We start from the raw sequence: 23841 nt of genomic DNA, 5'->3' as shown, positions 1-23841 counted from the left end.
GTTGATTATTGAGTATTGAGTTTTCTCATACTGCGTTTATATGATTATTTACCCCTGCAGTCCTGTTGGTATAAGGAAGCTGTGAACTATTTTGACATCAAGAACAATCTGTGTTGATAAAGCAACAGCTTTGCTGGTTTGATAAAACTGCTACTTTTTGCCTTCAAGTGAAACTGCATTATGTTTCTGTGTCAGAGGTGTTATTTCTGAGAGTTGTACTTAAAATGGGAGGAGTCTGTCAATTAGGTTGAAGTGGCCACACAAATTACAGATGTTACCAAACATGGAGTACTAATCCTTGTATAAGTAGCAGTTACTTTGGTTTCTTTTTCTCCCAGCCTCCTGACTGAAACAACCTTAGCATAAAATTCTGAAGGTACTATAGGTATGACTGTTGTACTTTGACATATTTTTAAAAGCTTTCCCTTCTCTCTAGCTTTGTTTTTCTTCTGGAGTTCTTAGTCTTGATACTATAACTGGCAGTGGTGGATCACAGCTACCATTTTGGCTTAATGCTTTTGCAAATGTTGATGTGTTTGGACTGTGTCCATGAGGAAAGCTGCTTTGGTGCTTTTGGTGCTCTCTGGAGGCTTTTGGTAACAGTTCATATCTTGAAGCTCTAATATGGAACACCTAGTTTCTCAAGTCAGATAAAGCCTCTAAAGTTATATGGAAGCTTAGCAAAGTAGTTTCCTGTTGCCACCAATATTTTGGCACTAATACTGTTCCCTTTTTCTTTGTTGTGTTTGCCTAGAAACTGTGTGAGGGAATTCTAAACATCCTCGAAAAAGACACAAAAACTTCATGTCAAGTTGCCTGCCTGGAGGCCCTCCGGATTCTCTCCAGGGACAAGAAGGTTTTAGTGCCTGTAACCACAAAGAGGAACATGCAGATCCTTATGAAGCTAGCAAAGCTGGACACTGTGGAAGATCCTCTGGAGAGAGTATCTGAATTTCCTGTGATAGTAGAAGCCTTAAAATGCCTCTGTAACATAATTTTTAATAGTTCAGTTGCACAGAAGCTCAGTTTGGAACTGAATCTTGCAGCGATGCTCTGCAATCTTCTGCAGGAGTGTAAGGACCGGCAGCTGGTTGATGACATTAAATGCTTTGATTTGCGTCTCCTCTTCCTCTTGTCGCTTCTGCACACAGATATTAGAGCACAGTTGCGTCAGGAGCTACAAGGGGTGCAAGTTTTGACTCAGGCTTTGGAGAGTTCCCTGAGTGTAAGATGGACAGAAGAATATAAAGCAGCAGAAGATCGTGACAGGCCTCCTCTATCTTTGCAAGAGACAGATTGTGCCATTGAAGCACTAAAGGCTCTGTTTAATGTAACACTTGACAGTTGGAATGTCCACAGCAAGGTAAGGCTTAGCTGAAGTGCTTTTTTCAATTGATTTTGTTCAGCCTGCAAGAACCAGCAGGTAGATACACAGGAGGCGGTTGTTGTTCCTGTCTCTTCTTGGGCAGAAAATCTTTTCCATACATTTTCTGTGTAATGGGTGAACAGCTTGGCTTGCCTAATACAAGTTAAAACTTGTAGAAGGTTTAGAATACAAAAATGCAAATAATACTATTTCATAAAAGTCTTAGATTTCCAAAAGAAAATAAATGTTGTTCAGTAATAATTAGCTGGCTAGGAAAAACTTCTTTATCTCAGCGTACCAGGTGGCTGCATCTCTGGAGGTTGTGGATGATGGCAATAGGGCTATAGATAGAGCTGAGAGGACTCTGTCGTTTTTTCCTGTTGCTTGATAAGTACATCAACTCTCATTTTTAATAAATAATTTAGATGAAAGAGTGCTAATGTTTTTAATATCTTTGTCCCATCCTCCCAACACCAGCTTTGGATTTGAACATGATCTTTTAAGATGAGATCAAGTACAAAAACCAAATACACTTTTATTGTTATGTCTTATGAATAAGGTTTATCTTGGTTTGTTTTTATTATTATGTCAGATCTTTGTTTTTTCCTCAGATAAATATGCTTCCTGTGTTGCATCCTTACATTTATAAACAGAAATTACAGGGGTGACTTTGCTGAATAACCTGAGTCTGTGCTAAAGCAGGAGAGTTATACAGGCAACCTTTCCTTTTAATCCACACCATAGTCTCTAGAACAGTGTCATTTACTTTCCACTGGACGTGGTAAATACGCAGCATATAAAGCTGATCAAAATTCTACAGTAGTTAAAACTTGCAAATAATTGTTCTCTTTAGTGCATTGAACTAAACAGCAAATCAGACATTAATTAAAATTTTAAGCAATGTAAAACTTGAGCAAAGTTGGAAGTTTATTCTTTGCTTTAATGTCTCAAGGATATACATTAAAAAGTATCTAGCTTTGTCAAAGCTCTTTGTATAGACAAATGATTGTTCTGGAGGTAAAAAAGCATGTAACACAGTTATATGGAAAGTTGGAAAAAGAAACTGTATTAAATGTTCATCTCTTGAGAGGTAAACTCTTGATATCTGGAAGTTTGTTTGCTCTTACAAATACTGATTCTGGAGACATGTAAAATCCAGCTTACTGTCTTTCCTCCTTAATATCCCAAGCATGCATTCAGCCTTTTATGCATACAGCTTTTTTTTTTTTTTTTTGCTTTTTTTTTATGAGGGTTTAAGACATCTAAGGGCAGGAGAAACTTATTTGCATTTTGACATAAAGCTTAAATAATAAAACTTTACTAGAAATTCCTAAAAGCAGAAAACATATAAATTACAGAACTTTTTAGTGGCTGTTAGCCAGATATGTTAGGTGACATTCTGCTTAGTGAATATACCAGTGGCAAATTTAATGGTCTGGGAGAAGAGTGAAAGGTGTGTTAAGTGGGTTGATGACATAGAATTTGAAGAGATTCCAAAAAGCAGAACACATGGAAAATTAAATGTCAGCAGAGACGTTGGGACATGTGGGTGGAAAGCTAAACAAGATCCATCCTGGTGTAGAGAGAACCATTTGAAACTCCAGTATTTAATGACTGGAAATAGTTTCAAAGTAACAAAGACAGACAAGAGCTGCAGGTGGTACAGTTGGCAGATTTGGATGCTGATGCTACAAAAGATGTATTGGGTGCTTTGTGCCAGGTCAAACTCTCCAGAACATAATGATAGATGCCAAGAAGAGCTGTTGAAAAAGGGTGAGGACAATGATACACAGTTAAATTGTTGCAGTTACTGTTGTACTTTTGTGTGGTTGCTGTCTGGTGGGAGATTGGAAGTGGGGATTGCTTGGAGAGAGGAAAAGGTAGGGCAAGGTTTCTGAGAGGTTACTAATGGAATGGAGGAAAGGTATCAAGGGGGCAGAAGCAAGGGAATTAGAAAGAGACAGACTGGGTGGAGGGAATGAAACCTGGCAGCAAAAGGCCTAAATGAAGAGAAACTAAATTAAGAATATGCATAATCTAAATGAATGAAGAGGTGGCCTGGTGTAAATAGAAGAAGGTAGAGAGTGGTATGTTAGGAATATGGTATGGAATTGAGCAAATACTTGTAACTGGGTTTTGTAGTAATGAAGGCTGATTTAACTGGAAAAACCTCCCAGGTGAGTTTTACAAGGCCTGGTTCAAAGTCAGCTTATGAGATTTATGTAGCATTAAGCATTCAGTGAACACTAAGGTACAGTCCTTTTATTCATAGGGATGGATGTTATGATCTAATAGGTATTTTCCGTCTTTAACTTTTATTATTCTAGTGACCTGAAACCCTCACTTGCAATCTTCAAAATGAAAAAATATCTTCATAATTTATATTTATATAGAATGAATCTCATCAATTTCGTTACATGGCTGCCATCCTTCGACACTGCTTATTAACTACGGGCCCTACTGAAGAAAAAACTGAAGAGTTGCACAGGTTGGTAGAGTTGCACAACCTATCTATGTTAAAAGGTTTTTGTTTGTTTAGTTTTCCTAAATAGAAATTATTTTGCCTAAAATCTAAAGTGGAAATCTGAAAAACAATGAATTTACTTTGAGTTAATACTGTTAATCTTTTTTTTTATGAAAGCTGTTTTCCTCAAACATTGTTTAAACATATCCAGTTTTCCAGAGAGAAGGTGGCTGGCAAGATTGTTATTTTCTGTCACTGATAATGAAGCTCACCATTTTAAAATTTTGTTTTTATGTAAATGTGTGTATATCTGAGGATAAAAATACATATGGAAGCTCTAAGTGTGGGTCTAATTGAAGTGGAATGCAACTTCTGTTGTTTTGCACAGAAGCTGATGAAAATACTACATTTTGAGATTTCAGTATGTAAGTTTTGCAATTCTGATGGATTGGGGTGGAAGTAACAAGTTGATATTTTATCCCAATAGTTATAAGCTACTTTATTGGAGGTACCAATAATTTTCCTTGGTAATAATATTTCTTTTTTGTTTTAATATGAGTGAATCATGCAGTTATAGGTGTGTATTTTGGGTTTTTTTTCCTCAGTCATGCACCCAAACTGTTATGTATTGATAGCCAGTAATTCAATCAAAATTCAGATTATTTGTGGTGAGGTGGTGGTTCTTTGTTTAGTGTTACTGTTCTTTCTCTATGACACCCTTATTTTTACTAAGTAGGTCAGCTGTTCACTGGGCCTGACAGTACAGTACCTTCCCTCAGCACTGAAATGTTGCCATTTTCTTCTTCAGAGATGTCTACATATCTAACTGTAGGATCTTTTGGAGGTCTTTGAGCCAGTCCCTAGGAAGAAGGATGCAGCTTTTCACACTCAGCAATCTTGAAAGTGTTAAATGAGCTTGATTAAAATCTTGGAAAGCTCTTAGAGATCAACAGTCTTTGGAGGTGAACACTAAAATCCTACATCAGAGCCCTTCTCAGTTTGTGCAGACTAGTTTGGAATAGTTTGGAATAATCTAGGATATTGCTGCAGTAGTTGCCATGACTGAAGTTAGTGCTATGTCCTAAAGGGCAGTTACTGGTTTATCTTTGCTGCTGCTTATGGTGGGTGCTTTGTGCTGTCAGCCTCCTTTAAGGGAGGGACTGGCAGGAATAAAATCCCTACTGCTGGGAGAATTTAACAGTTTTGGATTAAATCAATAATTACGAGAGAGCTGCAAGAATTATTATAAGCTGATGCTCTTCCCAAAATCTGTTCCCTTGTCCAAAAATCTGACTAGTCTGATCACCCTGTTAAATGTATTGCCCTGTAAAATATAATTGTCTTGTGCTATTGCAAAAGGATTCAAGTTATGCAGGTCCTTTTGGTTTTAGCTTTTGCAAACACTTGGAGCTGAGATCTAGAAAGGGCTTTACATAAAGAAGTAGGCAGCTGTGAAAGTGATGTAGTGTTGGTGTGATTTCTGTCCTTGCTTTTTTCAGTTGCAAGGAAGATTTTTTGTAGCAGTGCTGCCTACATGGGCCTTAAGGAAATACCAAGTAAAAGCAAAGGTTCTCCATAATTCTGAGATGGAGAAGCAGGAAGGAAAGAGGACACTTGTCACTGCCTTGTATCACTTCAGCTGTTCCCCCTTCTCCAGCAGACTCAGTGTAGCACTGCATCAGTCTTTCTACTGTGCTGAGGAAATAACTTTGTCCCTCAGTTAGCAAACTGTAGCTGGTTAAGTCAGCTGAAGAGTAAAGAATGCAAGTATTGCATCGTTGCTTGTGGTATTCGATCTTGATTTACATGCTACAAGAGCACTGTGCAGGATTTGACTGCTGCAATTCAAGTATTTCAGTCTTTTTGCTGAACCTGAGTTTTGTCTTTGAATGCTACAAGGATGCAATAAAAGCTATAGAATTTTATACACTTGTCTACTAAGACTGTTCATCACAAGTCAACTCTGGAACAGAAAAGCTATCCTCAGAAGTAATGCCCCTGAAAATCCTCAGAGGGATTGGGACCTGCATCAGAGGGCCCCATGTCAGTCACTGATCTATTTGGACAGGCAAAACTTAATTCCTGATAGGAGCTGCACTAACAAATGAGTAAACTGTTGTTAGGAATCTGTAGCTGAAAAAGAGAGGCTGTGTCATCATCTGGGCTGTTGAGCATGCTGGACTCTGACCATGCAATCTTTATTGCTGGAGATGGGGTGTGAGTCAGAGAGCAGAGCACAACTTCCAGCTCTGCTTTCCTCCTGGAGTCTATCAGTAAGGCAATTATGAAAACTGTTAAAAATAAAATAAATTACAAACAGTGGTGAATGCAAAATAAACTTTATGAAGCATCAGGGAGATATAAATATGTTTCTTAAGATTGCTGATTGCTTGTACTTCCCTAAGTTTGTAAATCTGCAGAACCTAAGATGCTCCAGTGAAAGGTTTAGGCAGCCTGTTAAAGCACATCGTTTGAATGCCTGTGCTCTGAATGTGTAAGTTGAGGATTTATTTTAGGTGAACACTGTGTGTTGGATACATGCCCTGAGCCATGATGTATACTGATTATCAGTGGGGCTATTTCTAATAAAAAAGCAGAAGTTAGCCATAAAAAATATCTTAACTACTTTAGTACCCAGTATTGTCATTGTTGTTCTGTTGCATCATTACTTAATGTTTGAATATGAACAACTTAAAGTACCACATGTTAGAGTGAGTGCCATTTTTGCCCACTAACAAGGTTTTAATCAAGGCATTCAAGGGCTCTAAATAGGCCTTTGATTCTGAATTTGCATATCAGGAGGGGGCTGGGAGTATGAGTGGGTGGATGTCATGTCCCAGTGATTAATGATCTCTAGGAAGCCCAAAAGGGGAGAGTAATATACGCAGTATTTCTACCCCCTGGAGTAGGAATGCAAACACTATTGTGCATATCTGTGCATAGTCACTGACTTCCTGGTAGCTGGAGAATTTCATACACTCCTCTGCCACAAATAAAACTGTCAGTAGAATGACAAAGATCAGAAAGCCGGGCTTCATTTATTGAAAAGAATAGCTCAGGCACAGTGATCCAGAAAATTAATTTTGTAGGTGTTTGGGAACTTGGTTGTTTAATAAGAAACTGGTAAAAAGAGAACTTTTGATGAAAGGCCTGAAACCACCAAATATTTGTTGAATTTCTTGTGTTTTGTTTCTGACTGTTCCTGAACTATTGGAGAGGAATACTTCTGTGATATAAAAGACATATCTTGAACAGGATTTAGAAACAAAACAAAGAGAACAAGCGTTCCCAAAAGTAACAGTGGTCTGAATTTCAATTACTAAAAGAGCAAAAGGGAGATGGCACAGCATGGAACAGCCACCCAGTCTGATCAAACCAGAACCAGCACATTGGTTAGAAATCCTGTTATGGTCTGATGGCCATGATTTGCTTTCTCTTTTGCTAATTCTTTGTTAGAATTGTGTTAATAACTTAGAAAAAGAGGGCAACTTCTAAGTAGATATTATTAAAAGTCTTAAATGAAGTTGCTTGAAAAGTTTTCTCCCTTCTTGGAACACTTCACCAGTCCTTGAAACATCAGTGCTCATTGTTTCATTGATCACTTTGAGGTCTGCATGGGTAAACCTGAATAGTTAAGTGCTATTTCTAAATACATCCATTTATAAGTTTAGTTGGACATCAGCAAGTAAATGATGACAGAATTCTAATTTTTGCAGCATCTGCGTAATTTCTCCCAGTGTTCAGGAACAGTACAAGCCCAAGTCTGTACAGTGAGAACAGGGTAGATAGCAAACTCAAGGCATGAGTACCCTGCAAGAGACCCTTGCAAAGTAAGTCCCACCTTACTCCATTAAAGAGGAGGGAGGGACCCTGTGGCCTAATTGAAATCACTTAATGGCTCTTTGGAAACACTCCTCTTTGTGTTGTAGAATGAGAATACTGCCAGTTACTGAAGGGTAGTGCTTGGTAAATAAACCTGAGTCTTTTTTTAATGTGTTAAAAGCCTTCTGTATTTCATATGTACTGCAAGCAAAATTAAAATATATCAGGGGACCTAAGAAATGGTCTTAGGTCTTTGCCCCCCTGTTACAGCAGGAGGAAATGTTGTCCATATTGTATTTTGTCACATTAATGTTGGTAATGTAGATGTGTGGTAAAATGTTTTAAGTTTCAAGGAGGAAAAAGCCCTGACCACTGCAAATCAATGTGAGAGTTCCCCCTGCTGTCCTGCAAGATCAGCTGCTGTAGCTTGCTGCTGGAAGCTGTGCCTTATCCATGGGATGGGATACTGACTGGGGGCTGGAAGTAATCCTGCACTGCTGCTTTTGGAACTTTTTGTCTTGCTTTTTCCTTGTTTGTTCCAAGAGCCAGCACTCAGGCGATAATGCAGGCCACCTTCTTTAAAACCCAGAGAGGAGAAAATAAAGCATTGTTTGAGTTGTAGGGCCTCTTTTTGATTGCCGTTGTACAAGCAGTTTATGGTGAGTTGTACTCTGTTTTTAATTCTTTCTTCCAAATGAATAATGAATTTTTAAAATCTGTTTCAGCAATGCAATCAACCTCTTAAGCAATGTTCCTGTTTCTTGCTTGGATGTTCTTATTAATTCATCGTCCCAAGAGGAAACAGATATAAAATACAATGGTATGAATATGAGAGCTATTCAGATTTTGCTGGATTTCATGGAGAAGAGAATAGACAAGGTATGGATTGCAGGGATTTTTCACAAAAGGGACCTCTTTCACTAAAGCAGAAAGTGCACATATATCATACTTTCTATAAACCTTTCAGCCAGTACTTAGCACAAATATGGATGTCCTACTAAACTGAAACACCTCAAAATAAAGAGCAAATTTTTGTGAATATCTGAAGATATTTGTTTATGTGTGTCTGAGGGTGAACATTTGGCTCTTTATGTAAAGTTCATATTTTGACTGTCATATAAAACTTTATTGAAGTGTTCATAGAATTTGAAAAGGAAAATTCACTCTTAAAATGTTTTATTTGTATTTGGTTTTATTTTAGGGAAGCAGCTATAGAGAAGGTCTGACTCCAGTTCTCAGTTTATTAACTGAATGCTGCCGAACTCACAGGAATATCAGGAAGTTTATCAAAGCTCAGGTACGTAAAATACTCTTCAAAATTTGAATATGAAGCTAATGATGGACATTGATGTTTGTACATCAGTGCAGGACATGCTGTAGAATTAATTTTTCAGTCATGTAAATCAGTAGATATTATGGCCAGAGTTCCAGGATACATTCTGTAGAGCTGTTAAATAATAACATCAGGGATATTGTAAAACTGTGTTAATGTGAGTCACCATGGATTGTGTGAGATGGGTAAAAAGCTCAGTAAGGTCTTAGCAAATAAGAACCATTTCAGAGCGGTTAATTAAACTTTGCAGAACTGTGTGGTGGCCACTGAGAGCAGTGTTTTGATGGGTTCTGCTTGAGGTTTAGTTTTACCTCAGCAGGAAGGAGTTGTTTGGATTAAGATTTGTGTAGCAATGTGTATCAGCTGTCCTGTCAGAGTAGACAGGACAGAAGCACACTTCATCATTTTGTCTCTTAGAAAAGCTTTTTATTACAGTATGGACTGTGGCTTTTAATTGGGTAAAAGACTTCTGTGCCATGGTTAAAGAGCTAAAGGATCTGTTTAGCTTGGTGGCTGACTGTGGTGGTTTCCATTTGTTTTGCTGCTTTTCTTGAGGTCAAGTGGAAAGAATTTAAAAGATGAGCAAGAGAAAGAAATTGCTCCCCTCATTTCTGCTGTCCTTCTCCTAAGCTGCAGTGACTTTTGAGTTGCATCCTAGATGCTGCTCCCAGATCAAAGCTGTGCCTGAATTCATAAACGGAATTTAACATGAAAAAGAGCATATATTTTCTGCCTCTTTCATCTATACCAGAAAAGTGTTTTTGAGGAATTTAAGGAACTTGTTCTTGTTGTTTGTTTATTTTTATTCACAGCAGTTAGTTTTTAGGATACTTTGCTGATCTGTTAACTTAATAAAAAAAAATAAAAAAGTTGCAGAGCCAAGTGTTCAGAAGCTAGAAAATGAAGTTGTCTGCATGTTTTTACGACATCTGGGCATCTCGATGTCAGGATATAATTGCATGCTGACTCCTGCCACAGGACCACTGCCTCATATAGTGCAGAGAATGGATGGATGTTGCTAACTGCATGACTGGATGTTTGATATTTTGAATTACCCTCATTGTTAAGTGCTGGCCTTGGGCTTTATTTATTGTGTGCTATTCAAATTGTGATCTGAAGACAGGATGATTGATTTCCTCTTGGATTGTCCTATGGCACTCATCACTGTATTAGTATTAGAGTACTCTAAGAACATAATTCATTCTTACAACACACTGGGAAATGGCAGTCATGGTACTATCCCCATTGGGGGGAATAAGCAGGGACAAAGTAAAATGTTTTTTCTAATTGTTTGAATACTTGGTTTGAAAAAGGCAGGGTCTGTTTTATCCAAAGCAGTCAATACTGCAGCATTCATGTAAGGATCAGTTCCCAGTGAGTCCAATTTCAGTAGTAATTGTGCTGTAATTTTGCACAGGACATGACACTTTATGTTGGACATTTAGAAGATAAAGGACTTGCAATTTCTTATGATAATTGGTGACATACTTTGTTTTATTCCCTAATAAAATATTGAAGATCCATAATTCTTATTTGACTTTTCAGATCATTAAATATTTCTTAATATGACCCAGATTTGTTTGCAGATCATATCATGTATCTTTTGAATGTGAAAAAATTTACATAGATTTTGAGCCTGAAGGCATCCACACAAGGAGGCACAAGTTAGTTTGCCAAAAAAGCCATCATTTCTGCACTTTCTGCCTTTCTAGAGGGTTGAAGTTAAGTCTTAATGACGTCTAATGAGAAAATAGTGTGTTTGAGGAAATGTTAAATAGTGATTTTTCTAAAATATTTCTGAAATTTAGCTTGAGCTTTTAAAGTGTTTTCTGGTTGAAGTGTGCCTTTCCTCTATATGTATAGCCCATTTTTGAAATTTAGTAGTAGAAACTTGGAGTAGAACTTGCAGTATACTTGTTTTCCTGCTTTTTCATTAAACACATTGTTTTCTATATAAACCACACAGCATTTTAAGAGTGTAAGTTTCCTTAAACTGCTATTTCTAATACTTTTACAAGATATAGGAGCAAAACAGAAGAAACAGAGAACATGAGGTTATGGCTGCCTGTTGACAAACTCTCCTGGGACAACCATTTGTGCTCATAAACTCCTAATAACTGTATTTTTAAAGTCTGCATTTGAGACTGGGTATTTTTCTGCCCAAAATGACAGACCAGAAAACTTAAAAATATTAAGAAGCAAGAGTTACTACTAATGCATGTGGGCATAGTTGTCTGATTTTATTGCTTTTTTTTTTTTTTTTTTGAAGGACGGAGTAACTCTTGACTACATTTATTTTAGCAAACATTGGTTTTGCAAGGTATTTCTCTGCATTTTATGGTGCTCTTCCCTTTGTTTTGTGCTGCCAGGTACTGCCTCCATTAAGAGATGTCTCAAACCGTCCTGAAGTTGGTACAACAGTGAGGAACAAACTCGTGCGCCTTATGACACATGTTGACCTTGGAGTAAAGCAAATTGCAGCAGAATTTCTTTTTGTTCTTTGTAAAGAGAGAGGTAAAAATCACATTTTCTTTTCCCTTTTATACAAGGTCTTGCTGTAATTGGTATATTTGCCTCTTGCAGTAACTCTCAATTCTTATAGCGCCCTGGAGGGGTTTGTTTCGTAGCTGATTACAGCTGAATAATTTTCTGTATCCTCTTTTCAGTCGATAGCTTGTTGAAATACACAGGCTATGGTAATGCAGCAGGATTGCTTGCAGCCAGAGGCCTGCTAGCAGGAGGAAGAGGAGATCATTGGTACTCAGATGATGAAGATACAGACACAGAAGAATACAAATCTGCAAAGCCAAAGTATAGTATTGTTTTCAATTTCACATATCCTGTTGCATTTTGGATTCTTTTGACATAATTTTGGGTTTTTTTACCTTTTTCAGAGAGGCCAGTTATTGAATGATATGTGCTTATTAACTCCTGTCTTCTGCTAATTTCATGGTCTAATTATTGAGAAACCAGCCTCTAATAGTGACCATCATGTAGTCAGAAATGGTTGCGGGGGGCAGGAAAAAAGGTACTATGAGAATGATTTAACATCTGAATAACTACTTAAAATTCAAGTGTGGAAAGAGATTTTTAAGGAAGTGATAGGAAAAAAATATTAGTAGCAAACTTAGCAAGGATGGGTTTTGTCCCAGATTTTTGAGGAATTCACATGAAGTTTGCCAAGCTGCTAACTATTGTTTGTGGGGTATATCTCTGTAATGGAGAAAGTAATGGTGCCAGATATGACTAAAGGTTTTAGCCAGAATTTTGTTATGAAGGAGAAAGCCAGTAGGTTTAGTTTCAGTTTTGACTGAGTTTCAGATTGCCTGGTACTAAAATTTTCCTAAAGAATCAAGCAGGTCACATATGTAAATATGGAAGAAGCAAAATAACTTCTACAGAAGTCATGCAGCAGGAATCCAAATATATTTGTTTGAAGGATTCAGTGACCACATAGAAGCTCCTTTGATTTTTATTGTAGTTGATTGGGTGTTAGAGGTGTTAGTTTATTGTGTTAAATCTAAGATATGATGCCATTTTAAAGATGTTCTGAAATTGTTGATAGTGGAGATCTGAAATGTTAGCGTTACTCTTCTGTTTTACTCTCTTTTCCTTGAATTACACAGCCATGGTTAGGTATATGGTGGATGTTTATGGTTTATTGAAAGATTCTTATTAAGGTACATGAATAAAGTCAGGATTAAATGTATGAGATTTAGGAGTTATGTTGCTTCTATGCTAAGGAATCTACTCTAAACCAGGAGGTTTCTTTTTATTTCTGCACTTCAGAATTCTTTTTCTTGCTGTTTTCGCACTCCTTTTCTTTCAAAAGCCTGACATTCAATTATGTGCATAAGTAAAACTATAACATCTATTTGGTTAAAAGCTAACACTTAAATGAAACATTCAGGATAACTGTTGATTTGTGCATCTTATTTTCTGTATTGCAGTTAAAAGATTGTGATTAAAATATCTGAAAGGATAATGTGCCCTGAAAATTTTCTTTAAAACTACTTCTCTGCTTTTGTTACCGTTTCTGTATCACTATTCACTTGTATTAATAGTGAAAATAAAGCTGATTTTGTAAATGCTCAAAGTTAAATAACTTAATCTGGTTTGAGCAAAAATCATTATCATGATGTAATGGCAACAGTTAACTAACTTAATGGAAAATTAACTGGATCCTGTCTGTATTTTTAAAATTGGGCCTGTACAGAATTAGTTTCAGACATGTATCTATCATCCAGTTCCCTATTTATTTCATTAGCACTAATGAGATTGTCATTGTTACCATCATCATTTGGAACAGGTTTCAAACTGTTCCTCTCTGGCTTCCAACAACAAGAACTACCAGCCTGTGCATTTTTGAGCACTGACAAGACATTAAGTGAATCAACATGAAGATACAGTCATGATTCGTGAGAAAATACGGTATAAATATGAACCTTGTCTATTTATAACAAAACCTTTCATGTGTAGTTCAGATAGTTTTAGTCTTGATGGTTTCTGTGAGTTCTTCCTGTTTCCTGCTATTAAGAAAATAGAAAATGTACCTATTCTTGCAGAAATGTAAACTCTGTTGTTTTTTCACCTCCAGCATTAACCTTATCACTGGTCATTTAGAAGAACCAATGCCCAATCCAATGGATGAAATGACAGAAGAACAAAAAGAGTATGAAGCTATGAAGCTTGTCAACATGTTTGATAAACTTTCCAGGTATTGTACTATAGCTGCTTTTGAGAGGCAGCTTGTATCCTGGGTCTTTACTAAGGTCTAGTGCTTTAAAATAGTGTTAGAATCAACTTCTTTTAGGATTAGGACCACTTTAAAAGCAGATAAAAATCTTTAGGACTTGAAAGGAAATAGTGGTATGTTGCAGGACTTCAGAGGAAACCTCGTTTGTAGATGATTGGACAGAATTGGGAATGTCTGGTGGTGAGATGACCTTACTCCTGAATAGATAGGCTGATGGTAATGAAGAGAATTTCTTCTTTTAAAGCATGGGACACAATCCAGGCCCAAGGCAAGCGTGTTTATTTTCCCCAAGTTAATGAGCAGCATCTCATTGTAACTCCTTATGCCTGCTGCTTATATGAGGAACAAATACAGTGTGAAAATAGTTGTTGTCAGAAACAATAAATTCTATAATGGGGCAATTAAAAGGGAATTTGCAGTTAAGTGAGGACTGGATTACAAATCAGCCTTTGTAATTTGTTTTATGTGACTAAGGTAATGCCATAAATGAAATGTATACTTAGTGTGACATAATGGTGTTACAGTAGTGATGCAGAGAGTTATCTTCAGTTCATAACAGTTGATGTACAAAAGAACATAGACCTGTGCTGTTATCTCTATATTTTTTTTCTCTTTGGCTCCACATGCCTACAATTTACTGTTTTTTTCTTTCCCCATACTTCTGGCCATATTGGAGTGATTGCCTGTAGTTTGGGTTTTTTTTAATTCATAAACAAAGTTACACTCTTGAGAAACACTTATATGGTACTAATTTGTCATTGAATTGAGCTGTAGGAGGTATATATATAAGTTTCAAACATGAAAAATACTCAGCTGCTATAAATGTGCTTGTTTTGTGAGCATCTATAGATAGTCAATTAAAAAGATCTATTGAGAGAAATTCAGCAAAACAAGTGTTTTTTACATCTCTGCTAAAGATTAGGAATATAGCAAAAGATATAGGACAATCTGGATTTTACATTAGCTGTCAAAAACTGAATTACAAGCAGGATTGAAAGCAGGGAAGGAACTTAAAACAACTGATCTGAGACTGTCAGTGAAGTAATTGGATATTTTTTCACATTATTTGCATGGAAAGCAAGTGTAGTATGTCACAGTCTTCTTAGGAAAGAGAAGAAAGTGCAATGCACATGTAATCTTAATTGAACTACTCTGTAAGATGGAGCCATTGCTATGTTAAGCTAGAGAATTAAGATGCTGAGCATCAAGGCTACCACAACAAAATGACTAACTGGTCTAAAAAGTTCTTTGAAAGAAAGATTGAGGCTGCAGATAAGCTGAGACGGAAGACAAGTCAGTTGCTGTCACTGCAGCAGTTACACAAAAACTCCCAATAGTTACTGTGGCACAAGAGCCCTTTCAGTTTGGAGGGTTGGAGGCACCTGCTGCAGTGCCTGCCACAGGCTGACAATAACTGAGCAGCTGCTGCCCTGTGTCACCACTTATCCTCTTGGCCAGCAGCACTGCTGTCACCTTGGGCTTTCTGTGCCCCTTACATCCACCTGCAGTTTCTTCTATAGCACTTACACTGCTTCAGGGCTGGCACTCTTTATTGGGACGGTTTTTGTTTGTTTAGTATTGTGGTTACTGTGGGACAGTGTTGTTGATGTGACCCCTTTAGGTGCTGTGATAACATTAATAAAATCATTTCACTGTTCTTCCCACACTTCTTGTTTTACTAAAAATTGGGGAGGAGGGAAATGCTGGCAGGAAGGAAAAAGAAACTAGGACTTGGAATGGAGAGGCTGTGGGATGTTTTTCATGAATGTAACTGAGTACACTTGTGGGCCCTGCTGATGTTAAACAACATGGGACATTGCCAGTCCTGCATGCACGGAGTTAGTACCATGCTGATAGTAGTGGGGAGTCCCTCCATGGTTTTGGAATAGGACACTTGTGCTGCCTCCAGCTTGAGCCCTTCAGTGCTGGGAGTTTGCAGTCTTAAATCTCCGTGGAATGCACTTCTTACCCTTGCTTTATACCTTACAGATGCAAAGCAGAGGTTGCTTGATTGGAGTTTTTAGTTGATTCTGGGGTTTGAGTCTTCCTCTGAGGCAGAGTACTCATGACAGGTTTCCTGCTTCTGCTGCTCTCTCTTGTCATCATAGAGGGGGAGCTGTGCCATGAACAGGTTCAGTTTGATGCAGTGCTTTGCTTATAGAGGGGAGGAAGTTGAACAGGAACAAACAACTGATCTTGAGCAAGTTTATATAACTTAGTGCAACCTGAACAGGAGCTTAGAGTTAACTTGTGTGATGTACAGTAAAACAGGTTTGCTTAGTTCACTGGTGTTGTCCCAGCAGTGGAAGCTAAGCTTTGAAGAGCTGTCACACTTCTACTGGAGAAAAGCATGGGGAAAAAAAAAGAAAAAAGTTGTAGGACTTGAAGGACAAGCTTGTCAGCTTCTCTCCCTGACCAATGAGGATGATCAGGCCAGTTTGTCACTCCAAATTTGGCTTTGACTGGCTGAATATCAGAACTCAGAAAACAAATTTGCCAGGCAGTACTACTTCATTGGGAAATTATAGCCTTCATTAATGGCTGCTGAATGCAGCTGTACCCTTTGCAAAGTGCTGAATGCACCGTACCCTTTGTAAAGATTTATTGAAGCTATAAGGACAAAGGGACATCTTTTTCCTAGTTCTATAATACGCCAGTGGATTTTTGTTTTTCAGGTTTCTCTATTTTCAGCATTGGAACTGAAAAGTGGAAACTTTTCAAGATCATGGAAAATTGATTGATGCTTTTAGTCATTTCAGGTCATACTTCCTAAGCTTTTCTATTCTTTTAGGTTGTTGGTGCTTGGGCCTGTTCATGAAGTAATTGACCATCAACAAGGCTAAATTAAAATCACCCAGTTTTGATTTCTCAAGATACCTTTAGGAAAGCTGAATATTATTGTGAACCCATTTCCCCTGTGCCAATATTTTAACATAGATTCTACAAAAGCTTTTATAGAAATCAGCATTTTGATCAAATTTGGCTGAGATTACTTTTTTTTTAATCATGAAATCTATAGAAATTACAGGTATAAATGAACATGATGAATCTTGATTATTGCATTTCTTGGGAGGTGTACATACTACTTAGGCTGATGCTGGATGACTGAACTTGGCCCTGATATAACTCTGTGGGTTTTGTTTGCAGTAAGTGTCTTGTTGGTTCTTTGAGAGCTGTTTGGTGACTGTAAGTCAGTGTCCTCTGCACATGATGCACATCTTTGAGCTTTGAAAACTCCCCAGATCTGCAAGGATTTAACTCAGCCTTCCATTTTTTTTTGCAAAACATCCAGTTAGCCACCTTAAGTCAGTGTTGTGTGATATTCTGTCTATATAATAGATTATTGGAGATACTCTGTGTTAATTAAAATGTCTGGAAAAAATGCTAACATTTTTTCTATTATAAATGGTAGGTAGAATTGTATATTAATTGACTAATTTAGAATGTCAGGATGCTTTTTCCAAGCCAACCTTGCATTAATAGCAAGAATCCTTTTGCTGATAAAATGGTCTCCAATTATCACAGCTTGGGTTTTGTTGTACATTGAACAGAAGTCAACAAAACGAGTAAGAGAACCTGTCTAAATAAGGTACCCTACTCATTAAAAACACAAAATTAATCATAGGATCAATGAAGAAGGCAATGCTACATGGAGTTTGTTTTTTTCTTCCCCTTTCTAATCACAGAACAAAATAATGTTCCCTGAAAGGATCGGAACTATTATGTGGCACTCAATTATAAGGAGGTGAATAGGTCCCCAAGACGCTGTTTTATCAAAGGGGCAGGCTGGTGTTTACATGATGGCTGTTTGATTACAGACACCATCATTAATTCTGTGTGGCAGTGCTGCCCTGCAGCACAGACAGCAGGCAGGAGAGAGTCACCCTTCAAAACAAGGCAATGATTTTTGAGTTGTTATCAAGCTAAATGGCAAGAAGGAAGGCAGAACTTGTATGGATATATTTGAAGGGACTCTTGGGAGATCTGGAAGTGAAAGAAGAAAATGCATTTTACCAATTGTTTAATTATGGTGTGCTTCTGAGTACACTCGAATAGGATGCTTTGTTTGCATTAGAAAAATGAGTGTTGCAAGGTGCATCTGAGTATGTGGAAGGTCACCTAAGGATGTTTGAACATGTATAAGTACACACATTGTGTGCTTGTACAGAACTTCATGGATACGTAAGAATTCCCACTGCCATCTACTGGGCTGAGGCCGTGGTGTTCTGTGCTATGGATGTGCTGTAAACATCCAGTTTCTGGACAGTAACCTGTTTTCTGAGGCCTGGCACTTCCCTTCCCACCTTGTATCTCCCCATGGACAGTGAGCACATCCTCCGGTAGTCCAGGGTGTCAAAGCACAGTTGAGGTCTAAATTGTGGTTAGAAACAAAATAGGCTGATCCTTGCTTCTTCTCCTCCTTCCTTTGGCAATATTCTTTCTTTACACAGTTCAATTTTACTGGGTAGCACTTGCCTGGTGAAGGATGTGTGGAATTCAGCCTCTTAATGCAGAGAACAGCAAATCCCTACCAGTACTCTTCCATCCTGCTCAGGGACTTGCAAAGCAGGAAGCTCAGGCAGGAACAGAAAGGTACTTGATAAGCATCCTTGTTATTCTGTTCAATGTGAGTTCAGCCTGACTCCCATTGTTAAAGGCTAAAGCTAAAGCAGGATGTGAAAGTGAGGCTGGAAAAGGGAAGCCTCAGAGAAAGAGCTTTGCCTTTATAATTGACAAATGATGAGATGGGACTTCTTGACAATATTTAAAGGCCTAAGAATTGTTGGGAGGAGAGGGAGGTCCCCATATAAAGGGATCTTGGGACCTTGATTTCCTGTTTCTCTTTCCTTTTTCATGAACAAATTCTTTATCCTTTATTAGCCATTACAATTCATTTATTACCAAATATAAATGGCAAATTACTATAAAATGATGTGATTCTTTGACTTCTGGCTGCAAGTATTAAATGTTGCAATTTAAGTGTACACTTTGGGATTTTTAAAACAAAAATCTAGGATCCTTTCAGCTTAAAGGGAAAGCAGTGGTGATTTTGTTACTCATGGCTACATTTTTGCATTTTAGAGGATACTTGTTTTGTTCCATGTTTAAAGTTTGAAAATCTAAAAGACCTTAGATGTATAGGATTTTTTCTGTGTGGAAAAAAAGTCTCTGCTATGAAGCACAACTCCAAAGCATTCCAGCTTTGCCTTTGGAGGACCCCAATAGCAGGCAGGTTCTTGTCCTCCTTGGACACCAGATTTGCAGTCTTCATATTTTGAGCCTGTTTGAATCTGATTTCAAGGGTTCAGAGGTGTCTTTTCCATACATCTCCAAGACATTCTCTGAGTGCTGTCACTTGAGCAGAATCTGCACATTATGGATTGCATTGTCAGGAGGGAGGGGACTCACTGGCAGTCCTGAAGTAATGGCAAGCTCTCTCCAGTCTGTTTAAAGATGGATCCTACTCTTCCACCCACGCTGAGGGAGAGCCTGGCCTGTGCTCCCTGGTCTTGCAAACCTTCTTCCCTGGCATCAGACTTGCCACGATGTCTGGTCAGCCAAGCCACAGCAATTGTTTCTCATGTGGCATTAGTGAGTTTTTCATTGTAGCATCTGATGTCACATCTGCACAAACAGCTGCATTTATCTTCCTGGTCTCTTTTTGAGACTCGATTTAACTGCATCCTGACTGTGCAGTGTCTGGCATATGCATGCCATGTCACTCAGATGTTGCCTTTCTTGCTGTTCCTGTGGGTGTGTCAAGGTTGGATTGATTGCCAGCTGTGTAGAAGGAATTGTCCCTTTTTTCAGCCAAGGTAGTAGTGCAGACAAGGCAGGGAGCTGGTGAGATGCCTTTCCTTCCCCACAGAGTGATGCAGTTTTATTGTCTGTGGCTTGGGAGGGTGGTAGATATATGTTAAATTGGCAATTTTACTGGGCTGTCTTTCAGCCAAGGGGTAAATTCACATCAAACCTCTGCTCCTTTATTTAAGGTGACTCTTGAATATTTAGAGGTATTTTCCCTTTTTTTTTTCAGCATAAAATCAAAATGTTATCTTTGCCCTTACAGGTTTTGCCATAATCCACATATAAATGAGGTGATAAAAAGTAAGGATTAAATAAATCTTTGCTAATACTTTTTGATTGGCTTAATCAATAATTAATCATCTCTTAGATGAGGCTGAAGCTTGTGGAGTAGATATAATTGGATTAACTGCTGAGCGGCCTTTGGAGCTTTGAAGAGATTAAAATGGCTGTAAATCCTGTAATTAAACTGCCACAAACAAAAGCAATAGTATTAGAATCAGTCAGCTTTTTTTAAAATGAATCAGCAAGTCCTTAACACACCCCTAGTACTGGTGTAGGCAGAGTCTGTTCTCTTAACTGATTTATTTCCTTCAACAAGATGAATGTGTATTAAATTATTGTTTTAATTGCTTGGGCATATATTAGCCAGAATGGCAGGTGAAATTTTAGGAAGAGCTGGCTGTCAGAGAGCTCTCAGAAAAAAAGCTAGTTTGTGTATCTGAAACAGTGAACCTGCTCCTTGTCTTGAGCCTATTAGGCACTGACTTTTCATGGTGTCTTTAATTGGCTAAGTAGGCTTGGCCTATATGAATGAAGTCTTTATCTGTCCTGCTCTTCCCCTCCCACCTATTTGGGAAGGTTTTTTGTGCCTTTTTCTTCAAAACAGAGGGCTTTAGCAGGAATAACTTCCTTTTAGAGGCTCATTATGTATCGAAGCATGTACTGTATGGGACTGTATTATACACATAGGAATTGATATGTGTGCACATGCTAATATGGATGCTTTTCTTCAATCTCTCACAGAGATGAGCTCATAAAGCCAATGGGAGTGCGGCCGGATGGGACAATGGCTCCTTTGGAGGAAGCAGTCAGCCAGTACCATACCAGCAAGCAAGAGAGCTCAGATTCAGACTAAAGCATCACCTGCTTCACTCTCAATTCTCTTCTAATCCACACTTCTCCTTAGAGCTGCATCTTTTATCATTGCATTAGACAGCATCACTTTAACTGTTCTATTATTGGCATATTTAAATGATGGGTCCTGTGCTGTAATGTCTGAATTTTTATTATGTCTGTTTAGAGAACATATCAATTTATTAGTTTATGACCTTTATTAATTTAAAATTAAACTTATTTCAAAAGGATAAAAAGTGAAAGCCTACAGTGTAAAATATAGTCCACTTTCATTTTCCAGAATCCTGTTTTCTGAACTCTGTAGGTTTTCCCATTCTTGATAATCTTTTGTATTGTCTTGCCAGTCTTCCTCTTTATATAATTGTATTAATGAAGCGTGTTTACTTAATGGCATTTAGGAGCAGAGGGTGTTTAGACTTAGAAGTCTGATTGACCTTGTGAGGCTGCTTTAGCTGGCATTGAGCAATGATTTCAAAGCTCCCGTTTTTAAAGTGCCCTGGGGTTTCTTACTGCTACAAACTTCTCCAGTTAAGCTGCTCCTTAAGATTTTAACAATGTCAGTGACAGACTGCTTCTAAAACTGCCTTTAAATTGGGAACAAGATGATGTATGTTGTATGTCTTCCCTCCCTCCGTGGTTAAGACCACACGAATATACCCCCTCCTCCCCTCTTTGGTTAAGTAAAAACATCCCTATTGAAAATGGTGTTCAAGTATTGCACTTAAATGTTGCCATGAATGGGAGGGGACTGGAGTGCATGTGCCAGTGTTTCACTGAATTGGAGCCTACTTTTGGAGATTAACTGCTATGCCTCATTTGAAGGGAAGTCAAACTAATCAACAAAGAAATATTTCCTCTTAGAGACAACTTGGGAAGCGATGGGATAGAGTATGGGTGGGTGGAAAGGAGAAGGAAGTGTCACTTTTGATTCTGTACTCTTTAAAAACGAAGATTAAAGTTTCAGGCGTGCTGCACTGCTGTTGTTGCCTCTTTGCCTGCTTGGTTTCTTTCTATGTGTTTCTTCCAGCATGAATTACATGAAGAGTAATCCATGCCCTAGTTTCTAATTCTATATTTTGTGCAGAAGCTTAAACACGCCATTCACTGGGAAAGTTTCAGAGGTTGGTGATGGTTCTCCAGTTTCTCCTGGATTCCTATAAGTTGACACTGGTTCTCTGAACTAAGGAAGTTGGTGTTCAAAGACTATGTAAAGAGGAATTTGGTATGAAATAGTGCTGTGATTGCTCATGTGAGGAGCTTCTACAGATGGTCCTAGTCTTCCAAAATAATTGAAAAGAAAAAAAATAATGCACTGCTGTCCTCTCAGTGGTTGAGTTTGTGTTTCCGAAGGACACTTCCCAGCCACAGCAATCTCTTTCCTGGTACATATGTAATATGTCATACTTCTTCTACATGACTCCAAAAATGGAAGAGACCAGTTGTCCAAGAGCAAGAAATGTGCTTGGTTGCATCTAAGCTGGGTCACAAAAATGTAATTCTGGGTTTAGCATCATGCACTGACTACTCCGAGCCCAGCACGGGCAAGTATTGTATTGTGTGCCCTACAGGTGAAAAGACTTTGTGATCCCTCCCTGAGGAGCAAAACTTCCCCAGCCCTGTTAATGAGGAACTGTCTTGGTGTCAGCTGGGGCTGAGCAAGGAGTTGTTTCAGTCATGAGCTTCTATAGGGGCTTCTTGCTGTAGAGCAGTAAAAAGAGCAAGATCTCAATTGTTGCTTTACAAGCTGTGGAATATGCTACCACAATTAGCTGGCTAAAGAGATTAATAAAACAATAATGGCTCCAGGGACCTTGTTACAAGCAGTATAGCACAAAGCTCTTGTGCTCTGCCTCCTGTCATTTGCCACAGGGCAGCAACATTTGCAGTAAATAGTTCTGTTTAGTTTATCTTGGAGAACAGATGCTTGTAGAAGGTTCTACAGACATGAGATTCTGCTTCAATTAAAAAGGAAAAAGGAAAGACCAAGTGTAGGAGGTTATGCCTTAATAGTGTAGCTCAAGAGTGGCTGTCACAGCTGGGTTGTTTGCAGTGCAGGTTAATGTAGATAAATGAACAATTTGCAGTGCCCCAGAGCACCTCTTGTTCCAAGAGGATAGTTTGTGAAAAGGCTGCTGCAGACCTTTTGGTTTATCTTTGCAATGTAACCTAGGTCCAACCTTGGCTGCACTGGCTGGAGGTCTGGGAATATCTTGGGACAAAGGTCCTTCAGCAGTTTCTCTGCTTCCTTTTGTGCTGGCTGGTGTTTTCAGAGTAACTGAGCATATGGTAAGATTTCTCTTGGATGGGAGTCTGGAGAAAAGTGAGGTTAAAAAAAGGAGCTCCCTTGAATCTTTTGTGTACTGTGAAATTTTGCTCCTGAATTTATTTCCAAACTTGAACCTCCAAAACTGGAGGCTTGGGCAGCTGAGTCTTGCTTAAACTGGCAAACTGGGCAGTGTGGAGAAGGGTCTCTAAGTGAAATGTCTCATTTTACTACTTTCTGATTAAAAAGCTCAGTAGGTTTTCTAGTGGCGACTATAAAGGTGTTACCCAGTGGTTTTTGGGGACATGTACCTTTCACACCCAAAAAGTCAGTCCCAAACCCAAAATCTTGTGTTTCAGTCTTTGGCATCAACAGTCCAAAGCAACACAGTTCTCATTAAAGCTCATCAATGATTTGGAAGCTTAGCTTCTCTTTGTTTCCCATTAGAGTTATGAAACAAAAGATGATGGGAAATTGCTGAAATTTGTCAGAATACTTTGTTCCTTTGCAAAATAATACAGACATATTTCTTTAAAACTTTCTGGCAGGTATTCCCAAATACTAATTGAAACTTCATCTGCCCCAAAAGTGGTTTTCAGGAAAAAGGGTCATTTACAATCTGTTAAAAATGTTGTGAGAAAATTACTAGGACTTTAAAGAAATTTGCCAAAGAGGAAAACCACATTAGCTTTGATGTTTTGAATGTACCACATTACTGTATGTGTGTGTGGCCAAAGTGAAGTTTTTACCCTGTATCTTGAGTTTTTCCAGGTACCTGAAAATCTGCAAATGCTTTTTAAAAAAACCAACAGAGCAGCTAGGCAATAGCAATTTTTTTTCTTACAGTTCTTCAAATCATAACTTCCCCTACCTGGGTGAAAAATCAGTTGTCAAA

General features: G+C 38.2%; 1 protein-coding gene across 2 annotated transcripts in view; it reads left to right on the top strand.

Moving 5' to 3' along the window:
• The window catches only part of RIC8B (RIC8 guanine nucleotide exchange factor B), a 32011-nt gene extending 10350 nt beyond the window's left edge, over positions 1-21661 (top strand). The window contains exons 3-10 of one of the 2 annotated variants that reach the window (XM_015629073.3): positions 755-1363; positions 3760-3854; positions 8378-8531; positions 8854-8949; positions 11355-11499; positions 11652-11796; positions 13583-13702; positions 20573-21661. In XM_015629073.3, coding sequence (XP_015484559.1) covers positions 755-1363; positions 3760-3854; positions 8378-8531; positions 8854-8949; positions 11355-11499; positions 11652-11796; positions 13583-13702; positions 20573-20684 — 1476 coding nt within the window. In that variant the 3' untranslated portion in view covers positions 20685-21661. Of the gene's footprint in view, positions 1-754; positions 1364-3759; positions 3855-8377; positions 8532-8853; positions 8950-11354; positions 11500-11651; positions 11797-13582; positions 13703-19811; positions 20550-20572 lie in introns of those variants that run through there. The other variant, XM_033514556.1, reaches the window with a different exon arrangement.
• Positions 21662-23841: the final 2180 nt, after the last annotated feature.

The sequence above is a fragment of the Parus major genome, chromosome 1A, assembly GCF_001522545.3.
Source record: "Parus major isolate Abel chromosome 1A, Parus_major1.1, whole genome shotgun sequence".
Classification (NCBI taxonomy): domain Eukaryota; kingdom Metazoa; phylum Chordata; class Aves; order Passeriformes; family Paridae; genus Parus; species Parus major.
Note: the sequence above shows the minus strand (reverse complement) of the source record. Positions and strands in the feature narration are given on the sequence as shown.